We start from the raw sequence: 13,015 nt of genomic DNA, 5'->3' as shown, positions 1-13,015 counted from the left end.
TAGTAGATTAAACAAACTGCATGCTGTGACTCAAGATGGCCTCCTCACACATTCTGTTCTGTCTTACACCATGAAGCCATGACCACTCAACCATGAATTTAGCAGTTTTTTTCTGAATGCAAGGCCAGAGGACAGTATGAGAGAGAAAGTGACAAGGTTACAAAGAATAATCAGAGAGAGAGAGAGAGAGAGAGAGAGAGAGAGAGACGGAGGGGGCACTGAGAACTCACCGACAGTCATAGACTCAGGAAGGCCTGGGGTGGGTAGCATTCCGCTAACAGGTGCAGTCGACACAGGGGGACTGGGCTCCATGCTGAGACGCAGGGGAGGTGAAAAAAGAGGGAAAGAGTGAGCGTGAGAGAGAGGTATGGTCATAAACGTCCATAACACCTGACAGAAAATAAAGAGCAGAACTTGCTTCAGCCACTCTTGCACCTGAAGGATCAGACTGAACTCACCTGAACTGCAGCTGTGACGAGGACTTCTCCATGTCAGATGCCAGGCCTGAACTGTCTGCCCCATAGCCCACCGTCTCCACTGAACTGACTGAAAATACACAGGGTAACCCTTGAGTTGGACAGGTAAGCTTTATCTCAACATAACTTCAGACAACTCACCCTACTGATTACACTAAATGCATTACGCAGACATCAACGATAGTGAATCTCTGGAGTAACAGTTTAGCATGTATTACTCTGTTCACCACCAAGCAGTGATGTGACAGGACTTTTGACCTCTGACCTGGCTGCGTGTAGACGTCCGAGGGGGCCAGCGGGATGAAGATGTCTGAGCTGTCGTTGTCGTTCTCCGTCAGCATCTGTCTAGGGCTCCAGGTGGAAACACTCGACAAGCTACCCACCACCATCCTACCGATTGGAGAGAAACACACAAACACACACACACACACACACACACACACACACAAAGACAGACAGAGAGAGAAAGAAACATCACAATTACCGTATGTGAATTTGATATGCATTTTCAAACATTAGACATTCAGACATTCTTTCAGTAAAATTGGCTTCTTCTAACTAGATGTTTTGGGAGAGGTGGTAACACTCACTGTTCTGTGCTTACAGACTCCTCCTGTGGCACCGCCCTTCCTTTCCCGTACACATCTTCATCCTCGTCCTCCTCCTCGTTGTCAATGCTCTTGGAGTCCAGCGGGACTCCGTTGTAGGGTGGGGTGGTCGCCCAGCCCACGATGCCGCTCCCCAGCAGCCCGTTCTGGGAGGGCGAGGGCGAGGGCTCCAGCGACTCTTGAGCCTCCTGGGCATCCAGGGGCTCCGGAGGCTCCAGGGCCTCCTCGGGGCTGACCTCGCCCATTGGGACCGCCGCTGCTGTGTTCCCCATCAGACTCTTTCTGGGGCTCCTGATGCAGTCGTAAGGCTCTTCCTCGTCAGGGTCCTCGTCGTCGAAGGAGATAATATTGGTGATCTTCTTCTTCCGCCGGCGTACGTTCTTCAGGCCGGAGTCTTTGTGAGGGAGAGGAGGTACAAGGAAGAAAAACTAATGGTGATGTTGCAGCCAAACAAACACAGTGTCTGAGTACATTAAGACCACAAAGTCAACTTTATGTACTGTGTTGGCCCTCACATATTAGAAGACCTTGAGAATGGAGATGGAGATGCAGGCTTATAAATATGAAGCAGAATATAAGAATAATTCTGAGATGAATGTTTTCAACATTGTAATGCTAATAGGATTAAACCGAATCTTGGATTAAATGGATTTCAATTAAGAATCTCGAAACTCAGAGAAAACATAATTCAGTCAAGCACGCCGCCTAATCTTCTTCTAGGACACTTACCCCACATCCATTAATGGCTGAATAATAATTACACAATCATGGCATAATGTTCATTACCACAGTGTGCCAGATGTCACATGTCACATGTCACCCTGTCAGGCATTCAACTGAAACCAAAAAGCACTGACATCAGAGAAAAGAAATGTATGAAATACTCAGATAAATCAAACTTGGCAGACATAAAATCTATTCTTGGCACGGTTTAATGTGGGTGTACCCAGTGACTGTTACTCCCCTTACCAATTCCAATTTTAAAATAATTTTCCCAGTCATTACTTCCCTTCTGTGAAGACGGATTATGAATAATTTTATACCTCCCTGGAGCACAACTCCTCGAATGTTCATAGCACCGCACGCATTTCTGATCTACTTAACTAGATACAGCTGTCTAGACTGTCGACCTCGCGTTTAAAGATTCACAGCTTGCAAGGCTCACACCACAGGAGATGCAACTATCTGGGAGGAGACTGACATAGTTCTCTCCATGACACCCTACCAGCGCTGGCCTGGTGAGCGCTTGGATCCAGGGATGCAGTGAGATCCCTGGAGATCCGTGTTCCTCAGTAAAACATAGTGTGGACTTGAATTGAGCTTTTCTTAAATGCTTTGCCAACACCTCTCGTCTGTCGAATTTTGATAATCTGTTCACATGTTGTTATGTGTGCTGTGCATAGAAGGTGTGTCTGCATGGCATTTGTTTTTTTCCTGTCTATAGGCATAAGTGTGATACACATAAGACACAGGGCTCTCATGCATGTATTATAACAAACATGTGATGAATCGTAAACACATGTACCTGACTGTGTGTGTGTGTGTGTGTGTGTGTGTGTGTGTGTGTGTGTGTGTGTGTGTGTGTGTGTGTAAAAGCCTCATGCATCTCCTCCCCACATGCCTACCTGCGGATGTGCTGCGCGGCAGGACGGGCAGCGGGTCTGAGGCCTCATCCGGGCGCGGGGTGAAGCCCGGCATGACGGCGGTGGCCGAGCCGATCTCACGCAGCAGGCTGCTGACCCCCTGGGTGGACTCCTTCCACAGGGTGCTCATGCCTTGAGTGGACTCCTTCAGCAGGTGGGACACCGCGGCACTGCCACTGCCCGCGCCCACTCCACCGCGACCCTGCCCGTTCAGGTCAGCATTGTCGATGTTGATGGCGAAGAGGATGGAGTTCAGACCTGTGCGGATGCAGGGCACACAGTACAGCTCTTTAGGATGCAGGTATATGAACCTATATGTTCTATAGGATGAGGTATATGAACCTATATGTTCTATAGGATGAGGTATATGAACCTATATGTTCTATAGGATGAGGTATATGAACCTAAACGTTCTATAGGATGAGGTATATGAACCTATATGTTCTATAGGATAAGGTATATGAACCTATATGTTCTATTGGATGAGGTATATGAACCTATATGTTCTATAGGATAAGGTATATGAACCTATATGTTCTATAGGAGGAGGTATATGAACCTATATGTTTTATAGGATGCGGTATATGAACCTACTGTATACGTTCTATAGGATGAGGTATATGTATGCTTTTTGCCCTCACTCAGAACTCATGTTGGGACATTGAACAAGAGTGCAGTTTTATAGGTTGTCTCACATAAAGCCTCATATGCTTCCATATCACGTCACGTCACGTCATGTCATGTTTCATATATAAAATTCATATATAAAATGATATACCCTCTCATATTCAAGTATGCATATGGTACCATATGTGCTGAACAAACTATAAAAAACAGTACAAATTCAAGACATTATCTTCTTTTGACAGACACATTTTTGCCCAACTACATGCACACAAATGTAATAACTGTAGATAGACAACCCAGATCAAAAGAACTCTCACCGGCAGCCATGATGGGCAGCATGCTGGCCCTCTCCTCATCCATAACAAAAGCCCAGTCTTCATAAAAGGCACTGAGAATGGAAAAACGAAACCATTTTTATCCCACAATTGACCATTCTGTCTACACCCCAGTAGATGTAGCAACAGCACTCAATACCTCAACTGTCAATCTCTCGTGCACTCACACAAACACAACAACACCAACAATCACACAACAAATAAACACACACACACACACACACACACACACACACAGAGGCCTCAGCACGGCTCCTTGCGGTACCTGAGACGGGTGCGGTCGGCCAGCACTGTGTGCAGGTAGCGCTCCAGCGAGTGCTCATTGAGCGCGGCACGGAGCCAGGCTCGACCCCGGCCCTGCTCTGAGGCGATGTGGCGCAGGGTATAGAAGCGCTGGAGCTCGTGACGGTTCAGGTGATCCTTCACATAGAACCAGAAGGTCAACTCTAGAGAACAAATAAAAATTGACGTGAAAAACAAAAATGTGAAAAAAACAGTAGTTCCTGTGAAGGAAAACATTCTACATTTCTATTTGTACAGGTGAAATTCCCCCTAAACAATCAAGAGTTTCGAGGGTACTAGTTAAGAGGTAGTAAAAAGTATATAAGTATACAAACAAGGAGCGTTTGTTGAAATACAGGATGGTAGGCCACGCTTGTTTTAAGATCATAAGAAACAGGTGCGACCAAAGGTAGCCTTAGGCAAACATGAGAACCACAGGCTCAAGAGGTTCCGTAGGAAAAGGGAAGTAACACAAGGATGAGACACAGGCTTGTGTTTTTCCCCGATATCGCTCCTGGTCACAAGCTGCCACACTGGACTGTCTGCAAGGCGAACGCCTGCGGGCAGAACTCAATAATTCAGAAATCTGAACTACATATGTGCTCTGCCTGCGGTACCAGTCCACCACTCAGAGCCGCTTTGCTAGGATCTCATCCACCATCAAACACAACAGGTCAGGAGTCTAAAAAGTTGTTCCAGAGATCATAGATTACGCAGATAAACCTGTCTGATAAGTGCGAGACCACCCCCCTCCATCTCACACCAAAGGCAGCCTCTCAGGGGGCCAGAGTGGGCTAAGAGCTACATTTAGCAACAAAGGGGCACATGAACAGGGTGACAGTTCTCACAGCTTATTTTTACTCTCCAGATTTGCAAAAAGATGGGCATGAAAAAAAGAGGATGTTTTCAGTTTCTAGGGCATGCTAATTAGGAAGAAATGAGAGCAAGGCTCCTACGGTGCCCCTCCCCATCATCACACTCATACAGCAAAAAACACGAACATAACAGAAACATCTCGTTAGTTGTTATTTCGGTCAGGTGACACTTCACACATTCAAAGGTGGTCCTCATTTCTGTATTCTACAGACATGTCATATAGGTCACTGACACTGGCAAACCTGATCATATTATGATCCATTAGGGGGAAACAATTTAGTGTACTCAGTCGACTTCATTCAAAACTGCTTTTTATAATTGCCAGAAAAGAAGCGGTTTTAAAGCAGCTCCAATGACTATGTAGGAGTTTTAAAAATTCAACTGGAAAATGAAAACTGAAGATTATCTAGAAATCCATTGGGTGATCTCAGAAGATGATATCATAACACTTCCGCACAAATTGAAAAACAAAATCATGATCAGATGCTGTTCCATAAACAAAAGTTTGCTTGTTGAAGCTTGATCAAAACTTCTGTCTGCTGTCAGTCCTTTTAATAGCCGTGTCGAGCATAGGAGTCCACTGACTCATAATCTCAGTGGGTACTGGATCATCCCCAAGACTGGGAGACAACAAGAAGAAAAAAACGGGGATCCCTTTTTAACAATCTCGCCCTGTCACTCTCAAGATTATCTGGCACTTTCCGGCTTCCTGTCACAGTTTGTCTCATTTCCACTAGTGCTACTAGTCACAGTGCCAAACCATAGCAGGTGTCTTTGGGGAAAGAGAGAGAGAGAGAGAGAGAGAGAGAGAGAGAGAGAGAGAGAGAGAGAGAGAGAGAGAGAGAGAGAGAGAGAGATAGAGATAGAGTGAGAGAAAGGCCCAGTTCTCTTTTTGGCCAGTTTAGAGTTTGTTGCATAACCATCTGGTTTCATGAAACAGTAACGGCACCTGCCTTTCCGGAGCGGGTTCGCAGCAGCATCTGTTTCCTCTGAGGAAGGACCAAGGCACGAAAGGTGCTCTCAGTTACCGAGGACAATTTGCCTCTAAACTCTCCCAGGTGTGAGCTGGGCTGTGCTGTGCTGTGCCAAACGGGGCTGCTAATTCCAAGTGGTGCTGGGAGTTCAAGCACAGTAGTGAATGAAAAGTTTCATCCTCAACATATTGAGCTAACTATCTCAGAACAGCACTTCTCCCAGGCCAGGTGTACACAAGAGACTACGGACCGAAGAAAATTCATGTCTATATTTAAAACGACATTACAGAAATCAGTCCACGTTTTCCCACTTTAGTTATCTGTTTTTTCACCACAGGTTTGACAGTCAATCCTGAAGAGTTGTAATGGTGAATCTTGAGGAGAAGAAGTAGGCTTGCTTCTGTTATCTAGTTAAATATCTTTGTATTAATTTGTATTAAAGTATGTATTAATTACCAAATCTGAGAAGAAATATCTCTAATGAGGAAAAACTTTAAACGGGCAAAGACATAGGGCATTTTTTAGCCCAAGGGGCCGTGTGTAACCAAAACATGCACCACACAGGTGTCAACAATACCTGCTTCTGCTTTGCTTGTGAAACCGGCCGCCTGCTTGATGGCAGCTGCAGTGAGAGCCAGACCGCGACTCTTCCTCAGGCCATGCTGGAGCACTGACTCAAACTGGGCACATAGGCATATCACCCTACACACACACACACACACACACACACACACACACACACACACACACACACACACACACACACACACACACACACACACACACACACACACACACACACACACACACACACACACAGAGAGAGAGAGAGAGAGAGAGAGAAGTATCATGAGAACACTTCTGCATTCCAATAGCAATTTGACACTGGTGTAGCTATATTGATGATGGATATTAAGACAGAGCCATTCAAACAGAATGAGAAAGCTTGAGATCTGAGATTTTCCTGACCTGCTGTCTGAGTCCGCTGCTATCTCCTTTCTCCCCCCAAAGCGGATTTGGCACTGCCAAAGAGAGAGCGAGAGAGACAGAGAGTAGCTCAGGTCAGCTTCTTCATTTGACAGTTTGACACAGCATAAATCTGGCCTAGCGTACATGCAGGCACTCCAGGGAAGCCAAGCAAACACCGACCACCTCACCTGTTTTACTGCATCCAGCAGCCTCTCCAACAAGTGTTGTCTTTTCAGGTCATTTTGCTGAGAGCCTGAAACGGACATCATTGCATCTGATTATTAACAGATTCATTAACAGCAACAAATACACGGAGCCTCCGCAGGTTAACCTTAACTTATGCCGTTTGGGAATACAATTGAAACTAAATGACAACACTGCAACAGATTTAATGTAGCAAATTACAGGAAGTACACTGAGTGACATACTGTCAATGGTATACTTGCTGTCATTGTGTCGTTTTTGTATAGCTATTGTGTAACTGCATCCTTTTCCAATTGTTTTATTTTGATAACAGATAACCTTATCATACCCATCTGCACTGACATTCTATTGTTTTGCCATTTGTGCTATAACTGCTTTGAAAAAAATAAATAAAATGTGTGAATCCGTCATGACTGACATTACAAATTGGAGGGTTTTGTGACATGTGCTATTGTAAAGCTGCCATTATTAAGCGTTATGGTATGGCAAGCTTTACGTTTTATGGCTAACTATACTTGGCCCTTAGTTGACATGGAAAACATGTCAATTTGTCTATAGCTATGTGCTTCTTTGTGCTGTGGTGGACATTTTGAAGTAGAAATTGGAAGAAGAAAGTAGCATATAGCACAATTTAAAGACAATATCTCAGTAATAAACACAAAATAATAATCAATCGACAGAGAAAATGGTTGTTTATTTGTTGCAGTAATTACATAAATACAGCATGACTGACGTCACTGAGACTGATTTTTCAACGTATCAACTTACAACAGTCCCCTGGCCAACACTTTGCACATCTGCCTCTGCCTTTGCCTGTGATGACATTTAAGAGGCACTTATCTGTGGCGCCTTGTGGATTAAATCTCAATCTCTTATGATGGTACATATTTTCTACAGTTTACATTTTTTTTTATTTGGTCCATGTCCACCTATTGATGGATTAGCCAAGATAAAAAATGCTATGTGTCTGCAATGATGGTATATTATCTATGCCCAGCTACAAGACAAGCAATCCCTATACCAGTAGAAATCGCATACTACTATCAAAAACACCCAAAGCAAAGCCCAAAGAATCCCAATGAAGTAGCTGTACAGAAAGACAGGAAAAATAAACAACCAAAGGTGACATATTTTATGTATTGTATTCCTTTTTTGTGTTTTGTGGAATTAAAATGCAGTGTTTAAAAAATATATATATATTACAACTGAAGTCTGATGTAATACAATACATTCACTTTATAGGATTTACAGGAACATTGTTATCAGTTTTGGCTGGGAATTGTCATGTCCATACTGCAACAAACTAATTAGGATTGTGTTCACCACCAAGGACCATATGCTTTTGACTGAATCTGTCCAACACTTCCTCTGCCTTATTGTTTTCTGGTCACAAAAATGGATTGGGACTTCATTATGTCTATTGTATTAGAATGAGAGTACATCACTATTACAAATTAGTTGGAAACAAGCTCACAAAATAAAAATATATACTATTGCAGCAACTATACACAGCAGACAATATTCAATTCATTGACAAACCTCTGAAGATTTCATTGTAAACAAACTAAATGCTGGTCGGCCAAATAAGCCTGCTGCTTAAGAATACAAAGAAGCTAAGTTGTGCTTACAAGTTCTTTTAAATATTACCTGCAATGCTGACTAAGATGGTTGTGTTGGACTACGTAACATGTATAACAGAGGGAAGACTGCACGTCCCATCTTCTATCTAACTCATCACTAGTCATTAGTGAGTGTAGTCATGTGATATGATCATAATGCACTGTCTCCCAAGTCCCTTTGTACAAAATGAACAATAAATACTTGTACAATTAACCCAATATGTGATCGACAGCCTGTCTAAGATGGGTTTGTCCTCAGGACGATGACACTCTCTAAAGCCAAAGTAAAAATCTCACCTCGATCTAACTAGTTATTCGTTTTGCACATACCATAGTTTTGGCTAACTGGCTGGTTAACAGTACAAAATCAGCGCTCGGGAGACAAACATCAGTTTGTTGACGACTCACCGTTCATTCTGACAGTCGGTGTCAGATTGTTAGGTGTGTTTCACCACACAGCATCCGTTTTTGTGGTTTGGTACTCCCAAAATGTGACATTAAAAAATGAGTCTGTGTCGGTTGCGTTGCCCTAATGTATCATACTGTACATAGATCCGCCACGATGGACAAGAAGTCGGTATCGCCTCTAGTACATCTAAACCGCGCGCTCCTACAACTCCACAGTCATTGATGCTAGCAGGCTGCAAAGGCCTGTCCTCGGACTGTAAACAGATCTTTAAATAGTAATAGCGTGTCACGTTCGCGGAAGCATTGTGTTACAAACGTGACCGACATCGCTTGTTGCCTCGGGAAATGGATGTCAGTGATGTGGATCACTTATTAACAGATACGGAACAATTTATTTTAAACCCTGTTGTTGGGACGCTCGAAAATGAAACAGCATTTCAGCTAATGGGTCACATGACACGGCATTGTTGCCACATGACATGGTGAGGTTGGTCACATGATTAAATCAAGTTTCTGATCTGCCCAACCACGTATTAGTTCAAGGCTGTGTAAGTAGTTGTCAAGGCAGCAAGCTGAGCTTTCTTAACAAAGTACTATTGGATTTAATTAAACACACTTACGCTATATTAAACTGGATTGTATCTACTGCTATCATTTTCAAATTAAGGTTTTTGTTTGTTTGTTTCCACAATCTTCAATTAAATTCAATTCAATTTTATTTATACAGCGCCAAAACAATAAAATTGTCACAATTAATATTTGCCTTGCATAGGCTACAGTGTCCAACCATGTGGTAACTACACTTGCTGTCTAAAAGAAAGCTAAGAACAAATCAAATGTATCTTATATTTACACCACTTTAAGCCCTGAGATTGTGGTGTTTTGAGGCTTTCAATCAGGGCACAAATCTAGGCCTCCACAGGTACAGAGCCATGTTGTCAGTGTTTTGTGCTCTGCAGCAGTCCCTCTGTCCGGTCTTTGTCGTTACTAGCACAGTCGTGCCTTCCTCTGTGGAGGGCAGGGGCAGACTGGAGTTGGGAAGTACTTCACTCTGCTCCTCCTGGTAAATTTGGCCAAGTCCAGCTTGGTTCTCCTCCGTTCCTTCGATGTCTAAGGCCTCTTGCAAGACAGTTGGTCCTGCCTCCTCCTGGCAAGGCACTGTGTGACATGATTAGAGCAGGTGAGATTGGACAGTCTCCAGTTTAGCATTAGTGTCAGTGTCAAATATCCACATCCCAGATTGCCTTCAGTAGCACAAGCATTTAAGCATAGGGTGACCAGACGTCCCTGGTTTCGTTTACAAAGATACAAATATTAAACTGTTTTGAAGGTGTTTACGTGTCTGAAATGAAAATGTCCACGGATTTGGTCACAGAAATCTGGTCACCTTATTTTAGCAAGTATTTATTTCTTGGGAGCAATTTTTTTTTTTTTGCTCTTGTTTTTACTTCAAGAAAATAATCAACTGATCCTTGCCCTGTTTTTCCTAAAGCATTTTGATTATCCTCAGTTCTACAACCCATTATTACATTTAATAAGACCTTGGTGTTTGTTGGCAACTTTAGGTCTATATGACCTTTCATTTACCTTTGGTTTTGGAGAGAGATTTACAAGTCCTTCTTCTCAGAAACTGCAGGATCAGTGACACGACCATGAAGACTCCCAGGAACACAAACAAAACCACCATAATCACTCTTAGGTTGTAGCTCGGTGATTCTGAGGTTTCAGAGCGATCTGAGGGTTTAGCTTTTTTTTCACATCAGAAAAAGAAGCAATTAGGCTCATCCTTCATCATTCAGAAATGCATTTTTGTCAACATTGAAAATTGAAATTGAACGAGCACAAGGCAGGTTGAGCTTGAGAAATGTAGAGACATTTCATGACAGCTCTGTCTCGACAAAGTTAGACCACTGTTGAGAAGGTTTAAACACTTTAAATGGCATTTATGAACTTTTTGTTTGTTAATAAGGCACAATCCTAAAAAACTATTTTCATAATTAGATTATTGATATTTGACCTCGTAGCTAATTGTACTATCAATTGTAAAACAGCCTACTATATGCATACCTTGGAACGGACCAGACAGGGTCAGGTAAAGCATCACAATTTCTAGATATGTTTACTGGAAATGATAAAAGATTCATCAGAGGAGTGATACAGGCATCTAATGGAAGATCAGTAATATCTGATATTACTCTTCTAGATCAGCGCAAATGTTTATGCAAAAATGCTCTTCTATATTCTCACATTCTAAATGTGACTTGATATCTTGTTCTGAAGGGTTATGAAATCAGAATTGTACTTACACTTAGTACAGTACGCGGTGCAAACCGATGGCGGGGAACTGCACCGGAACATGCAAGGCTCACAGCGCTCAGTCAGACCATCGTAATACTGATTCAGAGCACATTTTTGGTCTGCCAGAGACAAAGGAGTGATGTAAACTATAAGGCCAAGGTAGAATCGCATCTTCCCCTGAGACTGAAGCTGCACTGGCAGAATCTAGGCGCAGCTTTATGAACCTCTATAGATATGTAAATCTTTTTTTAGGGGGGGAAGTCCCTTTGCTGTCCTGAGAAACCTATACTGTTTTTAGTGTTGTAAGACTCTAGTGAGCTGTATAATGAACAAAGTAAAACAATTAAAAACACTTCTTTAGGTAATATGCAACCACTTGTTATAAACATATAATATGTATTTGAGCAACAGGATCATGGTAGAAAAACAATCATGGGCTTCAAAAACCAGATCAGTTTGTACGTGTGTTAATGTATTGACATTGAATTTCATTGTAGACCACAGACCACAATTAAAATAATTTTTCTTGAAGGTTCCGTTATGTAAAGTTTCACCATTAGGATTATTTACATGGTCTGACTGGGACTCAGCCAACCCAGTGGGACCTCAAGGGAGAAGTCAGTCCACAGAGTGTCATCATAACATCTAACCTCGTGTTTTGAATATGCACATAATAGAGATGGTAGAGGCCCAAAACAAGCTTCTATACTTAGATATGCTCACAAAGCCCAGAAGATTTTTAATTGATATAGACTTCACTGAAGCTAAGCCACACAGCCAGTGTTCAAAAATAAAAAATAAATGAATTTAAATTTTATTTTGTAATTCAAACCGTCATACATAACATTTATTAAATTATTTACAATAATTGTTTGACCAATACTGTATAAAACAACGTCTGTCTGAGCATCATTTTGAAGAAATTCTTCTTTGGCAGCGAAATGTCCAAACTTTGTGTAAGATTTGGTTGACAGCGAGGTTACAGCTCTGTAAAATATAAAATCTACATTAAACCCAGCCATTCATATTCACATCTAGGCCTATACATTTGCAATTATGGCTTTCTGGCATTTTATGTGTATCCAAAAATGTAAAATGTTCTTTTTAAATTATTTTCATAATGTTAATGCTAAACAACAGTTTGACAGAGTGTACAGACCAAAGTCTAAACTTTTATCTAAAAGATAAGTTCAGCAAAGCCAGAGTATGAGTGGTAGCCCGGGATTTAAACACTGGTTTATCATTTACCTGGAGATAAGCTTATCTTTCACCAAAATTCGAAAATAATGTTTTGTTGCTTAAATGAAGTATACGTTCATAGTATTTTGAGTAGGCGTATTCGGCCCCTCTTTATTGATAATGTGCATCACATTACCTTAGAATTATACTGACAACGGTTCCCTGTGGAATTTGGGTTGTTCAGACCCTGTGTTTCCATAGGCAATCATAGAAATGCCGCCAGGGACTTGTGGGGCGTCTTCTGTCCCATTTCCAAGCCTAGGACTCCCTCCCTGGTTGGCCCTTCCATTCTTTCTGAAGGAGTTTCTGATACCGTTGGAGACTTTACGCACAACGCTTGAAATTCCTTTGCTTTTCTTGTAAAAAATCACGTCCTCTTCAAGTTCCGCTGGTGGCACCTCGATGTTACCGGAGTACCAGAACACCCACCAGATGAGACTGAGGAATATTATAACGG

At 42.3% G+C, this 13,015-nt stretch overlaps 2 protein-coding genes across 2 annotated transcripts in view; both read right to left on the bottom strand.

Moving 5' to 3' along the window:
- snx29 (sorting nexin 29) overlaps window positions 1-7,059 on the bottom strand; it is a gene marked incomplete at its 5' end in the record, with an annotated part of 97,622 nt that extends 90,563 nt beyond the window's left edge. The window contains 10 exons of the mRNA XM_080834287.1: window positions 231-313; window positions 459-546; window positions 742-866; window positions 1,067-1,478; window positions 2,710-2,985; window positions 3,672-3,742; window positions 3,955-4,135; window positions 6,399-6,523; window positions 6,791-6,843; window positions 6,979-7,059. Coding sequence (XP_080690413.1) covers window positions 231-313; window positions 459-546; window positions 742-866; window positions 1,067-1,478; window positions 2,710-2,985; window positions 3,672-3,742; window positions 3,955-4,135; window positions 6,399-6,523; window positions 6,791-6,843; window positions 6,979-7,059 — 1,495 coding nt within the window. The remainder of the gene's footprint in view (window positions 1-230; window positions 314-458; window positions 547-741; window positions 867-1,066; window positions 1,479-2,709; window positions 2,986-3,671; window positions 3,743-3,954; window positions 4,136-6,398; window positions 6,524-6,790; window positions 6,844-6,978) is intronic.
- Window positions 7,060-9,916: 2,857 nt separating this feature from the next.
- Window positions 9,917-11,490, bottom strand: tnfrsf17 (TNF receptor superfamily member 17; the record flags this gene model as incomplete). Its single annotated transcript, XM_080835872.1, has 3 exons — window positions 9,917-10,179; window positions 10,609-10,767; window positions 11,328-11,490. The coding sequence occupies 3 exons, from the start codon at window positions 11,488-11,490 to the stop codon at window positions 9,917-9,919; spliced, it is 585 nt and encodes a 194-aa protein (XP_080691998.1).
- Window positions 11,491-13,015: the final 1,525 nt, after the last annotated feature.

The sequence above is a fragment of the Sprattus sprattus genome (genome assembly GCF_963457725.1).
Source record: "Sprattus sprattus genome assembly, chromosome: 3".
Lineage (NCBI taxonomy): Eukaryota > Metazoa > Chordata > Actinopteri > Clupeiformes > Clupeidae > Sprattus > Sprattus sprattus.
Note: the sequence above shows the minus strand (reverse complement) of the source record. Positions and strands in the feature narration are given on the sequence as shown.